Raw genomic sequence first — 14,408 nt, forward strand, 5'->3', positions numbered from 1 at the left:
GAGGGCTGAGATCATTCTCACCCCATTTGGCTGCTTGATACTGGCTTGGACTACGGTGGGTGAAGATCCGGTAATGACCAAGCATTTGGCGAGGGGCATTGGTATGACTTTATGTTCAAGCAGAAATTCCATCCCCAGTACCACGTCAAAATCATCCATCTTGACAATTACGAAGTCAACGAAGCCCTTCCAGTCTCCTAACTTCACCGGAGTTCTCTTCGCTATCCCCGTAATTGGTAGGGCTGCAGAATTCACAGCTTTCATCTTCCCTGCATCTCTTTCCCAATTCAAGTTCAGGCGGCGAGCTTCCGTTTCAGCCATGAAATTATGGGTAGCCCCAGAGTCAACCATAGTGGTTTTGGCCAATCTTTGGTTGACCCAAGCGTCTACATACATGAGACCTTTCTCTAGTGGCTCCGTTGCCTTTCCCATATTCTTCTGGAGTGCAGATAGGAATTTCAATGCCCCCATCCTGGGATTCTCAATTTCAGCCGCTGGCTCGGTTACCGTCTCCTCCAGTTCAGCCTTGTCTTCGGAGGTAGAGGCTAATGTGGCTTGAAAAGCATTGAACGCAGTTCGATTTGGACATTCGCCCGCCCTGTGCGGCCCTCTACATATGAAACAAGACAGGGGCCGATTGTAATTGTTATGCTGTTGTGGCGGCCCCCGCCAGTTGTTTCCTGACCTCGGTTGGGATGATTTACGGTCCCCCCCTGTGTTCTTGTCTCCTCCCCCAGGTCTGGGAGAACTGGAACGGCTATTTTTGTTTCCCCCATTGGAGGAAGTTGATTGCTTCCTCACATCTTGTGAGTCAGTACTAAGGTCGTATAGCCGTTCAGCTGCCGCGTAGGCAGAGGGGAGATCCTGTACTCTCTGTTCATATAGTTTTGATTTCGCCCACGGTTTCAGCCCTTCCACAAAGCAAAAGACCTTGTCCTTTTCAGACATATCTCATATGTCCAACATGAGTCCTGCAAACTATTTTACATAGTCCCTGATGTTACCTGTTTGCGTTAACTCTCGGAGTTTTCGTCGAGCCAAGATCTCGACATTTTCAGGGAAGAACTGCGAACGAAGTTCTTGTTTCAATCTATCCCAAGTATCAATAGTGCAGCGTCCTTCCTGTATGTCTGTAAACCGTGATCTCCACCACAGTTTCGTATCTTCAACTAGATGCATCGTTGCTATTGTGACTTTCGACTCTTCAGTCACTGTGTTCGTCGCCTTGAAGTATTGCTCAAGGTCGAAGATAAAATTTTCCAGGGCTTTCGCTTCTCGCACCCCACAGAAGGGTTTCGGTTCTGGGATTTTTATTCTGCTCACTGCCATTGCTCCCCCAGGTGGGGCTTGGTTCCCTACCGCTCGGATGGTGAGATTCACCCTAGCACTCACATCCGCTATCTCGGCTCTGACAACATCCAGGGCCGATCGAAAGTCTTCAGATAAATCGGTTACCATCTAAAGTATTGCTTTTTGGGAGCTGTCCAGCTCTTCGACACGCTCCTCTATGTGGGCAACAGAGCCCGAGGAGCTATCGCCTCGTTCAAAGCTGCCGGACCGTACTGTTTTGGTCTCGAGGGTCTCTACCCTCATCATCAATTCTCTGACGGGTAATCCGTCTAGGCGGCCTACCACCGCATCAAGTCCATCGGCTTTCTCGGCAACTTCTTGTAGCCGAGTCTCAAGGAAACGAACATTATCTGGGACCTCTCTCAGGTAGAGCATTTGTTCCTCCATCTCTACCAATCTGTCCACATGGGACTTGTTCAGGTTCTTCGTCGCCGACATGATCACTGATCTTCCCTCTATAAGCCAACCTGGCTCTGATACCAACTGTCACAATCGCCCTTTCGTAAGCTTCTCTTAGCGATTGTGCGGCACTTGTTCCCGCTCACGAACAAGCCAGCCAACTCGAATACGGACTGCCGATGGCACACCGAGTGCCTCTTGCAACCTCCAATCCCGTTTGAGGGAAAATGGTTTTAGAAAACGGGTTTAGAGAAAAGGTTTTCGTAAGAAGATTTGAGAGTGTGTATAAAGAAAGAAAGATTGTAGTAGACTAGAAAGCAATAATCAACAACAACGGCTTTATAGAGTACTACTCCGGGTATGAGGAAATGATGGTTAGTCTTATCCCCATATAGTGCATTCTGAACAAAAAGCCAACTGGCACCCTTGCATATGCAAAAGGGCGAAAAGTTAGTGGTCACTTACAATGAAAATGCAAAGAAAGCAAGCTAACTAAACTAATACAATATAGGATACGAAAGTAAGCTAGAAGGGGGTTGGATTGGGCATGCGGCCATGGGCAACAGGCCCTGGACAAACGGACCCAGGGGTTATGAACGATGAAAAAAGGCCGTGTGCCAGACGGTTTTGGGAACGGAGCCCGTTTGGTACCTGAAACAGCCCCCGGGGCCCACTTTTTGCTACCGAACCTTCCGGCACGGAATTGTGCGAAAATGGACGCAGGGGTTAAGAACGATGAAAAAGGGGCGTGTGCCAGACTGTTTTGCGAACGGAGCTCGTTTGGTGCCCCAAATGGGCCCCGGGACCCCACGGGCTGCGTCGGGGGTCCGTTTGTCGTGCGCGAACATTCCGTCACGAAAAAGTGCGAAAACGGACCCAAGGGTTAAGAATGATGATAAAAATTTGTGTGTCAGACGGTTTTGCGAATGGAGCTCGTTTGGTGCCCGAAACGGCCCCAGGGGCCGTGGGGCCCACTTTTCGCTCCCGAACCTTCCAGCACGAAAATGCGCGAAAACAGACACAGGCGTTAAAAACGATGAAAAAAAGGCGTGTGCCAGACGGTTTTCCGAACGAAGCTCGTTTGGTGCCACAAACGGCCCCCGGGGTGTCGCGGTGGCTTGTTGGGGTGTCGCGTGGCTTGCTGGGGTGTCGCATGGCATGCTGGGGGTGTCGCATGGGTTGGATGGGGTGTTGCATGGCCTGGCTGGGGGGGTGTGCATGGCTTGGCTGCGGTTTTGTCGCGAGGCAGGCCCAGGGACCAATTTTTGTGTGCGAACCTTCCGGTCACGAAAAAAGCGGCGAAAACGGACCCAGGGGTTAAGAACGATGATGAAAAGCGCCGCTTGCATGAGTGCCAGACGGTTTGGGAAAAGGAAAGCCCCGTTTGTTCTGGTGCCTGAAACAGCCCCCGGGGCCCACTTTTTGCTACCGAACCTTCCGGCACGGAATTGCGCGAAAACGGACGCAGGGGTTAAGAACGATGAAAAAGAGGCGTGTGCCAGATGGTTTTGCGAACGGAGCTCGTTTGGTGCCCCAAATGGGCCCCGGGACCCCACGGGCTGCGTCGGGGGTCCGCTTGTCGTGCGCGAACATTCCGACACGGAATTGCGCGAAAACGGACCCAGGGGTTAAGAATGATGATAAAAAGTCGTGTGCCAGACGGTTTTGCGAACGGAGCTCGTTCGGTGCCCGAAACGGCCCCCGGGGCCGTGGGGCCGACTTTTCGCTCCCGAACCTCCCGGCACGGAAATGCGCGAAAACGGACTCGGGCGTTAAAATCGATGAAAACGAGGCGTGTGCCAGGCGGTTTTGTGAACGGAGCTCGTTTGGTGCCCCAAACGGCCCCCGGAGCCCCGCGGGGGTGTCGCGGTGGCATGCTGGGGTGTCGCATGACTTGGATGGGGTGTTGCATGGCTTGGCTGGGGGGTGTCGCATGGCTTGGCTAGGGTGTCACTAGGCATGCTGGTGTGTCGCGGGGCAGGGCCCAGGGACCCAATTTTTGTGCGCGAACCTTCCGTCACGAAAAATCGCGAAAACGGACCCAGGGGTTAAGAACGATGAAAAAAGGCCGTGTGTCAGACGGTTTTGGGAACGGAGCCCGTTTGGTGCCTGAAACAGCCCCCGGGGCCCCGGGGCCCACTTTTTGCTACCGAACCTTTCGGCACGGAATTGCGCGAAAACGGACGCAGGGGTTAAGAACGATAAAAAAGGGCGTGTGCCAGACGGTTTTGCGAACGGAGCTCGTTTGGTGCCCCAAATGGGCCCCGGGACCCCACGGGCTGCGTCGGGGGTCCGTTTTTCGTGCGCGAACATTCCGTCACGAAAAAGTGCGAAAACAGACCCAAGGGTTAAGAATGATGATAAAAAGTTGTGTGCTAGACGGTTTTGCGAACGGAGCTCGTTTGGTGCCCGAAACGGCCCCCGGGGCCATGGGGCCCACTTTTCGCTCCCGAACCTCCCAGCACGGAAATGCGCGAAAACGGACCCAGGCGTTAAAAACGATGAAAAAAAGGTGTGTAGCAGACGGTTTTGCGAACGGAGCTCGTTTTGTGCCCCAAACGGCCCCCGGGGTATCGCGGTGGCTTGCTGGGGTGTCGCATGGCTTGGCTGGGGTGTTGCATGGCTTGGCTGGGGGTGTCGCATGGCATGGCCTGGGGGTGTCGCATGGCATGCTGGGGTGTCGCGGGCAGGGCCAGGGACCCAATTTTTGTGCGCGAACCTTCCGTCACGAAAAAGCGCGAAAACGGACCCAGGGGTTAGGAACGATGAAAAAAGGCCGTGTGCCAGACGGTTTTGGGATCGGAGCTCGTTTGGTGCATGAAACAGCCCCCGGGGCCCCGGGGCCCACTTTTTGCTACCGAACCTTCCGGCACGGAATTGCGCCAAAACGGACCCAGGGGTTAAGAACGATGAAAATGGGGCGTGTGCCAGACGGTTTTGCGAACGGAGCTCGTTTGGTGCCCCAAATGGGCCTTGGGACCCCACGGGCTGCGTCGGGACTCCGTTTGTCGCGCGCGAACATTCCGTCACGGAATTGCGCGAAAACGGACCCAAGGGTTAAGAATGATGATAGAAAGTCGTGTGCCAGACGGTTTTGCGAACGGAGCTCGTTTTGTGCCAGAAACGGCCCCCGGGGCCGTGGGGCCCACTTTTCGCTCCCGAACCTTCCGGCACGATAATGCGCGAAAACGGACCCTGGCGTTAAAAACGATGAAAAAGAGGCGTGTGCCAGACGGTTTTGGGAACGGAGCTCGTTTGGTCCATGAAACAGCCCCCGGGTCCCGAGGCCCACTTTTTGCTACCGAACCTTCCGGCACGGAATTGCGCGAAAAAGGACCCAGGGGTAAAGAACGATGAAAAAGGGGCGTGTGCCAGACGATTTTGCGAACGGAGCTCGTTTGGTGCCCAAAATGGGTCTCGGGACCCCATGGGCTGCGTCGGAGCTCCGTTTGTCGTGCGCGAACATTCCGTCAGGGAATTGCGCGAAAACGGACCCAGGGGTTAAGAATGATGATAGAAAGTCATGTGCCAGACAGTTTTGCAAAAGGAGCTCGTTTGGTGCCCGAAACGGCCCCCGGGGCCGTGGGTCCCACTTTTCGCTCCCGAACCTCCCATCACGAAAATGCGCAAAAACGGACCCGGGCGTTAAAAACGATGAAAAAGAGGCGTGTGCCAGACGGTTTTGTGACCGGAGCTCCTTTGGTGCCCCAAACGGCCCCCGAAGCCCCGCGGGGGTGTCGCGGTGGCATGCTGCGGTGTCGCATGGCTTGGTTGGGGTGTTGCATGGCCTGGCTGGGGGGTGTCGCATGGCTTGGCTGGGGTGTCGCGGGGCAGGGCCCAGGGACCCATTTTTGTGCGCGAACCTTCCGTCACGAAAAAGCGCGAAAACGGACCCAGGGGTTAGGAACGATGAAAAAAGGCCGTGTGCCAGACGGTTTTGGGATCGGAGCTCGTTTGGTGCATGAAACAGCCCCCGGGGCCCCGGGGCGCACTTTTTGCTACCGAACCTTCCGGCACGGACCCAGGGGTTAAGAACGATGAAAATGGGGCGTGTGCCAGACGGTTTTGCGAACGGAGCTCGTTTGGTGCCCCAAATGGGCCTTGGGACCCCACGGGCTGCGTCGGGACTCCGTTTGTCGCGCGCGAACATTCCGTCACGGAATTGCGCGAAAACGGACCCAAGGGTTAAGAATGATGATAGAAAGTCGTGTGCCAGACGGTTTTGCGAACGGAGCTCGTTTTGTGCCCGAAACGGCCCCCGGGGCCGTGGGGCCCACTTTTCGCTCCCGAACCTCCCGGCACGAAAATGCGCGAAAACGGACCCTGGCGTTAAAAACGATGAAAAAGAGGCGTGTGCCAGATGGTTTTGGAAACGGAGCTCGTTTGGTGCATGAAACAGCCCCCGGGTCCCGAGGCCCACTTTTTGCTACAGAACCTTCCGGCACGGAATTGCGCGAAAAAAAACCCAGGGGTAAAGAACGATGAAAAGGGGCGTGTGCCAGACGATTTTGCGAACGGAGCTCGTTTGGTGCCCAAAATGGGTCTCGGGACCCCATGGGCTGCGTCGGGACTCCGTTTGTCGTGCGCGAACATTCCGTCACGGAATTACGCGAAAACGGACCCAGAGGTTAAGAATGATGATAGAAAGTCGTGCGCCAGACGGTTTTGCGAACGGAGCTCGTTTGGTGCCCGAAACGGCCCCCGGGGTCGTGGTGCCCACTTTTCTCTCCCGAACCTCCCGGCACGAAAATGCACGAAAACGGACCCGGGCGTTAAAAACGATGAAAAAGAGGCGTGTGCCTGACGGTTTTGTGAACGGAGCTCGTTTGGTGTCCCAAACGGCCCCCGGAGCCCCGCGGGGGTGTCGCGGTGGCATGCTGGGGTGTCGCATGGCTTGGCTGGGGTGTCGCGGGGCAGGGCCAAGGGACCCATTTTTGTGCGAGAACCTTCCGTCACGAAAAAGCGCGAAAACGGACCCAGGGGTTAGGAACGATGAAAAAAGGCCGTGTGCCAGACGGTTTTGGGAACGGAGCTCGTTTGGTGCATGAAACAGCCCCCGGGGCCCCGGGGCCCACTTTTTGCTACCGAACCTTTCGGCACGGAATAGCGCGAAAACGGACCCAGGGGTTAAGAACGATGAAAAAGAGGCGTGTGCCAGACGATTTTGCGAACGGAGCTCGTTTGGTTCCCAAAATGGGTCTCGGGACCCCATGGGCTGCTTCGGAGCTCCGTTTGTCGTGCGCGAACATTCCGTCACGGAATTGCGCGAAAACGGACCCAGGGGTTAAGAATGATGATAGAAAGTCGTGTGCCAGACGGTTTTGCGAACGGAGCTCGTTTTGTGCCCGAAACGGCCCCCGGGGCCGTGGGGCCCACTTTTCGCCTGCATGGAACTAAGTAGCTAGTGGAGCAGGGATTGGTTTTTGACCATGCAGTCTTCGAATGTCGGGTTCAGAATCATCATAGTCGAATCTATTTCTAGAGGAATGCTTTCTTCTAGTTTGGATTTCTATCCAAGAATGAAACATCTAATCATTATCCTCGTAAGAGTGCGAGAATTGTGGATTTCCACAAGACATAATTTCCATCATATAACTTCAGATTTGATGAGGAACTCAGAGGGTTGTTGAAGTTCAGGGTGTTTAGTGTTGCGATTTGAAGGTTGATCTATGATGCAAAGTGGTCGATGTTGTTGTTCTCAGGAGGGGAAAAATAGAGTTGTTTCTCATCCTTATTTAGAGCGTGTCACTGGGAACCCAAAATATGTTAAATTGATCTACAAATAAAAGATAAAGAGTTCAGAGGTCTTTTGTGAATGGGGAAGATATTAATATCCCACAACATTCATTCAAAGAAAGAAATTTTATTTTCCTCATGTTATTAAAGAAAGACCATTTGTAAGGAAAAAAATATATTTTAGTTTTGATTTTTAAATGTCCCATATTTTATCGATCACTATTATTGCCAATAATGAACATAATTATGAGTGGCCAAAAGCCCTTAGAAAATGTATTTGAATTTAATTTAGCATCAAAATGTAAATTCATTACTTCAAGAATATTAAAACAACTCTCTCTCACAACTTCCAGTTTCGTTTTCGTTTCCATTCCGGAGTGTTCTTGCCCATGAAACGAGGGAGCAACCGTAGGTCGACTCATCTTGTGAGTGGCAAGCCCATCTAGACCACTCAAATTGTGTAAGAAATTGCATTGTTCATCCATATAAATGAAAGCAAATACGAAAATGAGGACCATAATGAAAAATCAAGGAGCTGATTGCAGACATAAAAAAGATGTAACATTGAAGAAAAACATTATGTAATCTGATTTGAGGACAAAAAAAGCCGTTTTTTGGGTCGAAGGATTGGACAAGCTGCCTTCGGCAACTTGCCAGGGTGTAGACCTCGAAAAGTTAAATGAAATAAAAAAAAATCATCCAGTTCGGACAACTGTGCTCAAAGTTATGGTCTTTCAAAGTTTCATGGTATCGTGTGCCAAGCAGTATTGGGAACGAAACTCCTCAAAACTATGGTCATTCAAAGTTATGGTCTTTCAAAGTTTCCTTCCGTCAGGGAATTGCGCGAAAACGGACCCAGGGGTTAAGAATGATGATAGAAAGTCGTGTGCCAGACGGTTTTGCGAACGGAGCTCGTTTGGTGCCCGAAACGGCCCCCGGGGCCGTGGGGCCCACTTTTCGCTCCCGAACCTCCCTGCACGAAAATGCGCGAAAACGGACCCGGGCGTTAAAAACGATGAAAAAGAGGCGTGTGCCAGACGGTTTTGTGAACGGAGCTCGTTTGGTGCCCCAAACGGCCCCCGGAGCCCCGCGGGGGTGTCGCGGTGGCATGCTGGGGTGTCGCATGGCTTGGCAGGGGTGTTGCATGGCCTGGCTGGGGGGTGTCGCATGGCTTGGGTGGGGTGTCGCGGGGCAGGGCCCAGGGACCCATTTTTGTGCGCGAACCTTCCGTCACGAAAAAGCGCGAAAACGGACCCAGGGGTTAGGAACGATGAAAAAAGGTCGTGTGCCAGACGGTTTTGGGAACGGAGCTCGTTTGGTGCATGAAACAGCCCCCGGGGCCCCGGGGCCCACTTTTTGCTACCGAACCTTCCGGCACGGAATTGCCCGAAAACGGACCCAGGGGTAAAGAACGATGAAAAAGGGGCGTGTGCCAGACGGTTTTGCGAACGGAGCTCGTTTGGTGCCCAAAATGGGTCTCGGGACCCCACGGGCTGCGTCGGGGCTCCGTTTGTCGTGCGCGAACATTTCGTCAGGGAATTGCGCGAAAACGGACCCAGAGGTTAAGAATGATGATAGAAAGTCGTGTGCCAGACGGTTTTGCGAAGGGAGCTCGTTTGGTGCCCGAAACGGCCCCCGTGGGGCCCACTTTTCGCTCCCGAACCTCTCGGCACGAAAATGTGCGAAAACGAACTCGGGCGTTAAAAACGATGAAAAAGAGGCGTGTGCCAGACGGTTTTGTGAACGGAGCTCGTTTGGTGCCCCAAACGGCACCCGGAGCCCAACGGGGGTGTCGCGGTGGCATGCTGGGGTGTCGCAGGCTTGGATGGGGTGTTACATGGCCTGGCTGGGGGGTGTCGCATGGCTTGGCTGGGGTGTCGCGGGGCAGGGCCCAGGGACCCAATTTTTGTGCGCGAACCTTCCGTCACGAAAAAGCGCGAAAACGGACCCATGGGTTAAGAACGATGAAAAAAGGCCGTGTGCCAGACGGTTTTGGGAACGAAGCCCGTTTGGTGCCTGAAACAGCCCCCGGGGCCCCGGGGCCCACTTTTTGCTACCGAACCTTCCGGCACGGAATTGCGCGAAAACGGACGCAGGGGTTAAGAACGATGAAAAAGGAGCGTGTGCCAAACGGTTTTGCGAACGGAGCTCGTTTGGTGCCCCAAATGGGCCCCGGGACCCCACGGGCTGCGTCGGGGGTCCGTTTGTCGAGCGCGAACATTCCGACACGGAATTGCGCGAAAACGGACCCAAGGGTTAAGAGTGATGATAAAAAGTCGTGTGCCAGACGGTTTTGCGAACGGAGCTCGTTCGGTGCCCGAAACGGCCCCCGGGGCCGTGGGGCCCACTTTTCGCTCCCGAACCTCCCGGCACGAAAATGCGCGAAAAGGACTCGGGCGTTAAAAAAGATGAAAAAGAGGCGTGTGCCAGACGGTTTTGTGAACGGAGCTCGTTTGGTGCCCCAAACGGCCCCCGGAGCCCCGCGGGGGTGTCGCGGTGGCATGCTGGGGTGTCGCATGACTTGGATGGGGTGTTGCATTGCCTGGCTGGGGGGTGTCGCATGGCTTGGCTGGGGTGTCGCTAGGCATGCTGGTGTGTCGCGGGGCAGGGCCCAGGGACCCAATTTTTGTGCGCGAACCTTCCGTCACGAAAAAGCGCGAAAACGGACCCAGGGGTTAAGAACGATGAAAAAAGGCCGTGTGTCAGACGGTTTTGGGAACGGAGCCCGTTTGGTGCCTGAAACAGCCCCCGGGGCTCCGGGGCACACTTTTTGCTACCGAACCTTCCGGCACAGAATTGCGCAAAAACGGACGCAGGGGTTAAGAACAATGAAAAAGGGACGTGTGCCAGACGGTTTTGCGAACGGAGCTCGTTTGGTGCCCCAAATGGGCCCCGGGACCCCACAGGCTGCGTCGGGGGTCCGTTTGTCGTGCGCGAACATTCCGTCACGGAATTGCGCGAAAACGGATCCAGGGGTTAAGAATGATCATAAAAAGTCGTGTGCCAGACGGTTTTGCGAACAGAGCTCGTTCGGTGCCCGAAACGGATCCCGGGGCGGTGGGGCCCACTTTTCGCTCCCGAACCTCCCGGCACGAAAATGCGCGAAAACGGACTCGGGCGTTAAAAACGATGAACAAGAGACGTGTGCCAGACGGTTTTGTGAACGGAGCTCGTTTGGTGCCCCAAACGGCACCCGGAGCCCCGCGGGGGTGTCGCGGTGGCATGCTGGGGTGTCGCATGGCTTGGATGGGGTGTTGCATGGCCTGGCTGGGGGGTGTCGCATGGCTTGTCGGGGTGTCCGCTAGGTGTAACGGTCATTGCTTGTCAGGCCCGTTGCCCATGGCCGCGTGCCCAATCCAACCCCCTCTAGCATACTTTCGTTCCTATATTGTATTAGTTTAGTTAGGCTTTCTTTCTTTGCATTTTCATTGTATAGTGAACCACTCTCGCGCCTCTATGCATATGCAAGGGTGCCAGTTTGCTTTTTGTTGCCAGTTGGCTTTTTGTTCAGAATGCACTATATGGGGATAAGACTAACCATCATTTCCTCATACCCGGAGTAGTACTCTATAAAGCCGGTGTTGTTGCTTATTGCTTTCTAGTCTACTACAATCTTTCTTTCTTTATACACACTCTCAAATCTTCTTACGAAAACCTTTTCTCTAAACCCGTTTTCTAAAACCATTTTCCCTCGAACGGGATTGGAGGTTGCAAGAGGCACTCGGTGTGCCATCGGCAGTCCGTATTCGAGTTGGCTGGCTTGTTCGTGAGCGGGAACAAGTGCCGCACAATCGCTAAGAGAAGCTTACGAAAGAGCGATTGTGACAGTTGGTATCAGAGCCAGGTTGGCTTGTAGAGGGAAGATCAGTGATCATGTCGGCGACGAAGAACCTGAACAAGTCCCATGTGGACAGATTGGTAGAGATGGAGGAACAAATGCTCTACCTGAGAGAGGTCCCAGATAATGTTCGTTTCCTTGAGACTCGGCTACAAGAAGTTGCCGAGAAAGCCGATGGAATTGATGCGGTAGTAGGCCGCCTAGACGGATTACCCGTCAGAGAATTGATGATGAGGGTAGAGACCCTCGAGGCCAAAACAGTACGGTCCGGCAGCTTTGAACGAGGCGATAGCTCCTCGGGCTCTGTTGCCCACATAGAGGAGCGTGTGGAAGAGCTGGACAGCTCCCAAAAAGCAATACTTCAGATGGTAACCGATTTATCTGAAGACTTTCGATCGGCCCTGGATGTCGTCAGAGCCGAGATAGCGGATGTGAGTGCTAGAGTGAATCTCACCATCCGAGCGGTAGGGAACCAAGCCCCATCTGGGGGAGCAATGGCAGTGAGCCGAATAAAAATCCCAGAACCGAAACCCTTCTGTGGGGTGCGAGAAGCGAAAGCCCTGGAAAATTTCATCTTCGACCTTGAGCAATACTTCAAGGCGACGAACACAGTGACTGAAGAGTCGAAAGTCACAATAGCAACGATGCATCTAGTTGAAGATGCGAAACTGTGGTGGAGATCACGATTTACAGACATACAGGAAGGACGCTGCACTATTGATACTTGGGATAGATTGAAACAAGAACTTCGTTCGCAGTTCTTCCCTGAAAACGTCGAAATCTTGGCTCGACGAAAACTCCGAGAGCTAAAGCAAACAGGTAACATCAGGGACTATGTAAAACAGTTTGCAGGACTCATGTTGGACATACGAGATATGTCTGAAAAGGACAAGGTCTTTTGCTTTGTGGAAGGGCTGAAACCGTGGGCGAAATCAAAACTATACGAACAGAGAGTACAGGATCTCCCCTCTGCCTACGCGGCAGCTGAACGGCTATACGACCTTAGCACTGACTCACAAGATGTGAGGAAACAATCAACTTCCTCCAATGGGGGAAACAGAAATAGTCGTTCCAGTCCTCCCAGACCTGGGGGAGGAGACAAGAACACAGGGGGGGACCGTAAATCGTCCCAATCGAGATTAGGAAACAATTGGCGGGGGCCACCACAACAGCATAACAATTACAATCGGCCCCTGTCTTGTTTCATATGTAGAGGGCCACACAGGGCGGGCGAATGTCCAAATCGAACTGCGTTCAATGCTTTTCAAGCCACATTAGCCTCTACCTCCGAAGACCAGGCTGTACTGGAGGAGACGGTAACCGAGCCAGCGGTTGAAATTGAGAATCCCAGGATGGGGGCATTGAAGTTCCTATCTGCACTCCAGAAGAATATGGGAAAGGCGAAGGAGCCACTAGAGAAAGGTCTCATGTATGTAGACGCTTGGGTCAACCAAAGATCGGCCAAAACCACTATGGTTGACTCTGGAGCTACCCATAACTTCATGGCTGAAACGGAAGCTCGCCGCCTGAACTTGAATTGGGAAAGAGATGCAGGGAAGATGAAAGCTGTGAATTCCGCAGCCCTACCAATTACGGGGATAGCGAAGAGAACTCCGGTGAAGTTAGGAGACTGGAAGGGCTTCGTTGACTTCGTAATTGTCAAGATGGATGATTTCGACGTGGTACTGGGGATGGAATTTCTGCTTGAACATAAAGTCATACCAATGCCCCTCGCCAAATGCTTGGTCATTACCGGATCTTCACCCACCGTAGTCCAAGCCAGTATCAAGCAGCCAAATGGGGTGAGAATGATCTCAGCCCTCCAGTTGAAGAGGGGCCTGGCCCACGACGAACCCACGTTCATGGCCATCCCGATAGAGTCAGTTGAGTCCACTGAAGAGGAGATCCCCCAAGACGTTCTATTTGTCTTGGAAAAGTATCGGGACGTCATGCCGAAAAGCTTGCCCAAGTCCTTACCCCCACGAAGGGGGATTGACCATGAGATTGGGTTGTTGCCAGGGGCAAAGCCGCCTGCCAAGAATGCATATTGGATGGCCCCGCCAGAATTGGCTGAGCTTCAAAAACAGTTAGACGAGTTGTTAGAGGCAGGATTTATCAGACCGGCGAAGGCTCCTTATGGAGCCCCAGTACTGTTCCAGAAAAAGAAGGATGGTAGCCTACGGTTGTGCATCGACTATCGGGCCTTGAATAAGCTCACAGTCCGCAACAAATATCCCCTTCCTATCATCACTGACTTATTTGATCAGCTTCATGGTGCTAAGTATTTCTCGAAGCTGGACCTACGGTCTGGATATTATCAGGTTCGAATTGCTGAAGGAGACGAACCTAAGACGACCTGTGTCACGAGATACGGAGCCTTCGAATTCCTCGTGATGCCCTTTGGCCTCACTAATGCTCCAGCAACGTTCTGTACCCTAATGAACCAAGTGTTTCACAAATACCTCGACAAATTCGTCGTAGTGTATCTTGATGACATTGTGGTCTATAGTGCCTCGCTGGAGAACAATCGACATCACCTCCAACTAGTCTTTGAAAAGTTGAGGAGAAATCAGTTGTATGTAAAGAGAGAGAAGTGCTCCTTTGCCCAAGAGCGCATAAATTTCCTCGGCCACGTGATTGAGTGTGGTCGGATTGGTATGGAAGAGAGCAAGGTGGCTGCAATTAGAGACTGGAGGGTACCATCATCCGTGACCGAACTACGATCCTTCCTCGGACTAACCAACTACTATAGGCGGTTCGTAGAAGGATTCTCGAGAAGAACAGGGCCATTAACCGAACTGTTGAAGAAGGATAGCCAATGGAGCTGGACTCCCGAATGTCAGGCCGCCTTTGAGGGCCTAAAGAAAGTGATGATTGAGGGGCCGGTCCTCGGAATTGCCGACGTGACCAAGCCATTTGAAGTAGAGACTGATGCTTCTGACTTCGCGTTGGGCGGTGTTCTCCTCCAAGACGGACACCCCATCGCGTACGAGAGTAGAAAATTAAATGATGCCGAACGGAGGTATGCCGCCTCCGAGAAAGAGATGTTAGCAGTAGTTCACTGCTTGAGGGCCTGAAGACAGTA

General features: G+C 53.1%; 1 protein-coding gene across 1 annotated transcript; it reads left to right on the forward strand.

Annotated features, from left to right (window-relative positions):
- Positions 1 to 11,019: 11,019 nt before the first annotated feature.
- Positions 11,020 to 13,898, forward strand: LOC150030811 (uncharacterized; the record flags this gene model as incomplete). Its single annotated transcript, XM_090309407.1, has 1 exon — positions 11,020 to 13,898. A coding segment is annotated over exon 1 (2,540 nt), but the record flags the coding sequence as incomplete, so codon positions are not given.
- Positions 13,899 to 14,408: the final 510 nt, after the last annotated feature.

Source organism: Benincasa hispida, unplaced genomic scaffold (assembly GCF_027475165.1).
Source record: "Benincasa hispida cultivar pf3 unplaced genomic scaffold, pf3_genome.v1.1 HicScf1637, whole genome shotgun sequence".
Taxonomy (NCBI): Eukaryota; Viridiplantae; Streptophyta; class Magnoliopsida; order Cucurbitales; family Cucurbitaceae; genus Benincasa; species Benincasa hispida.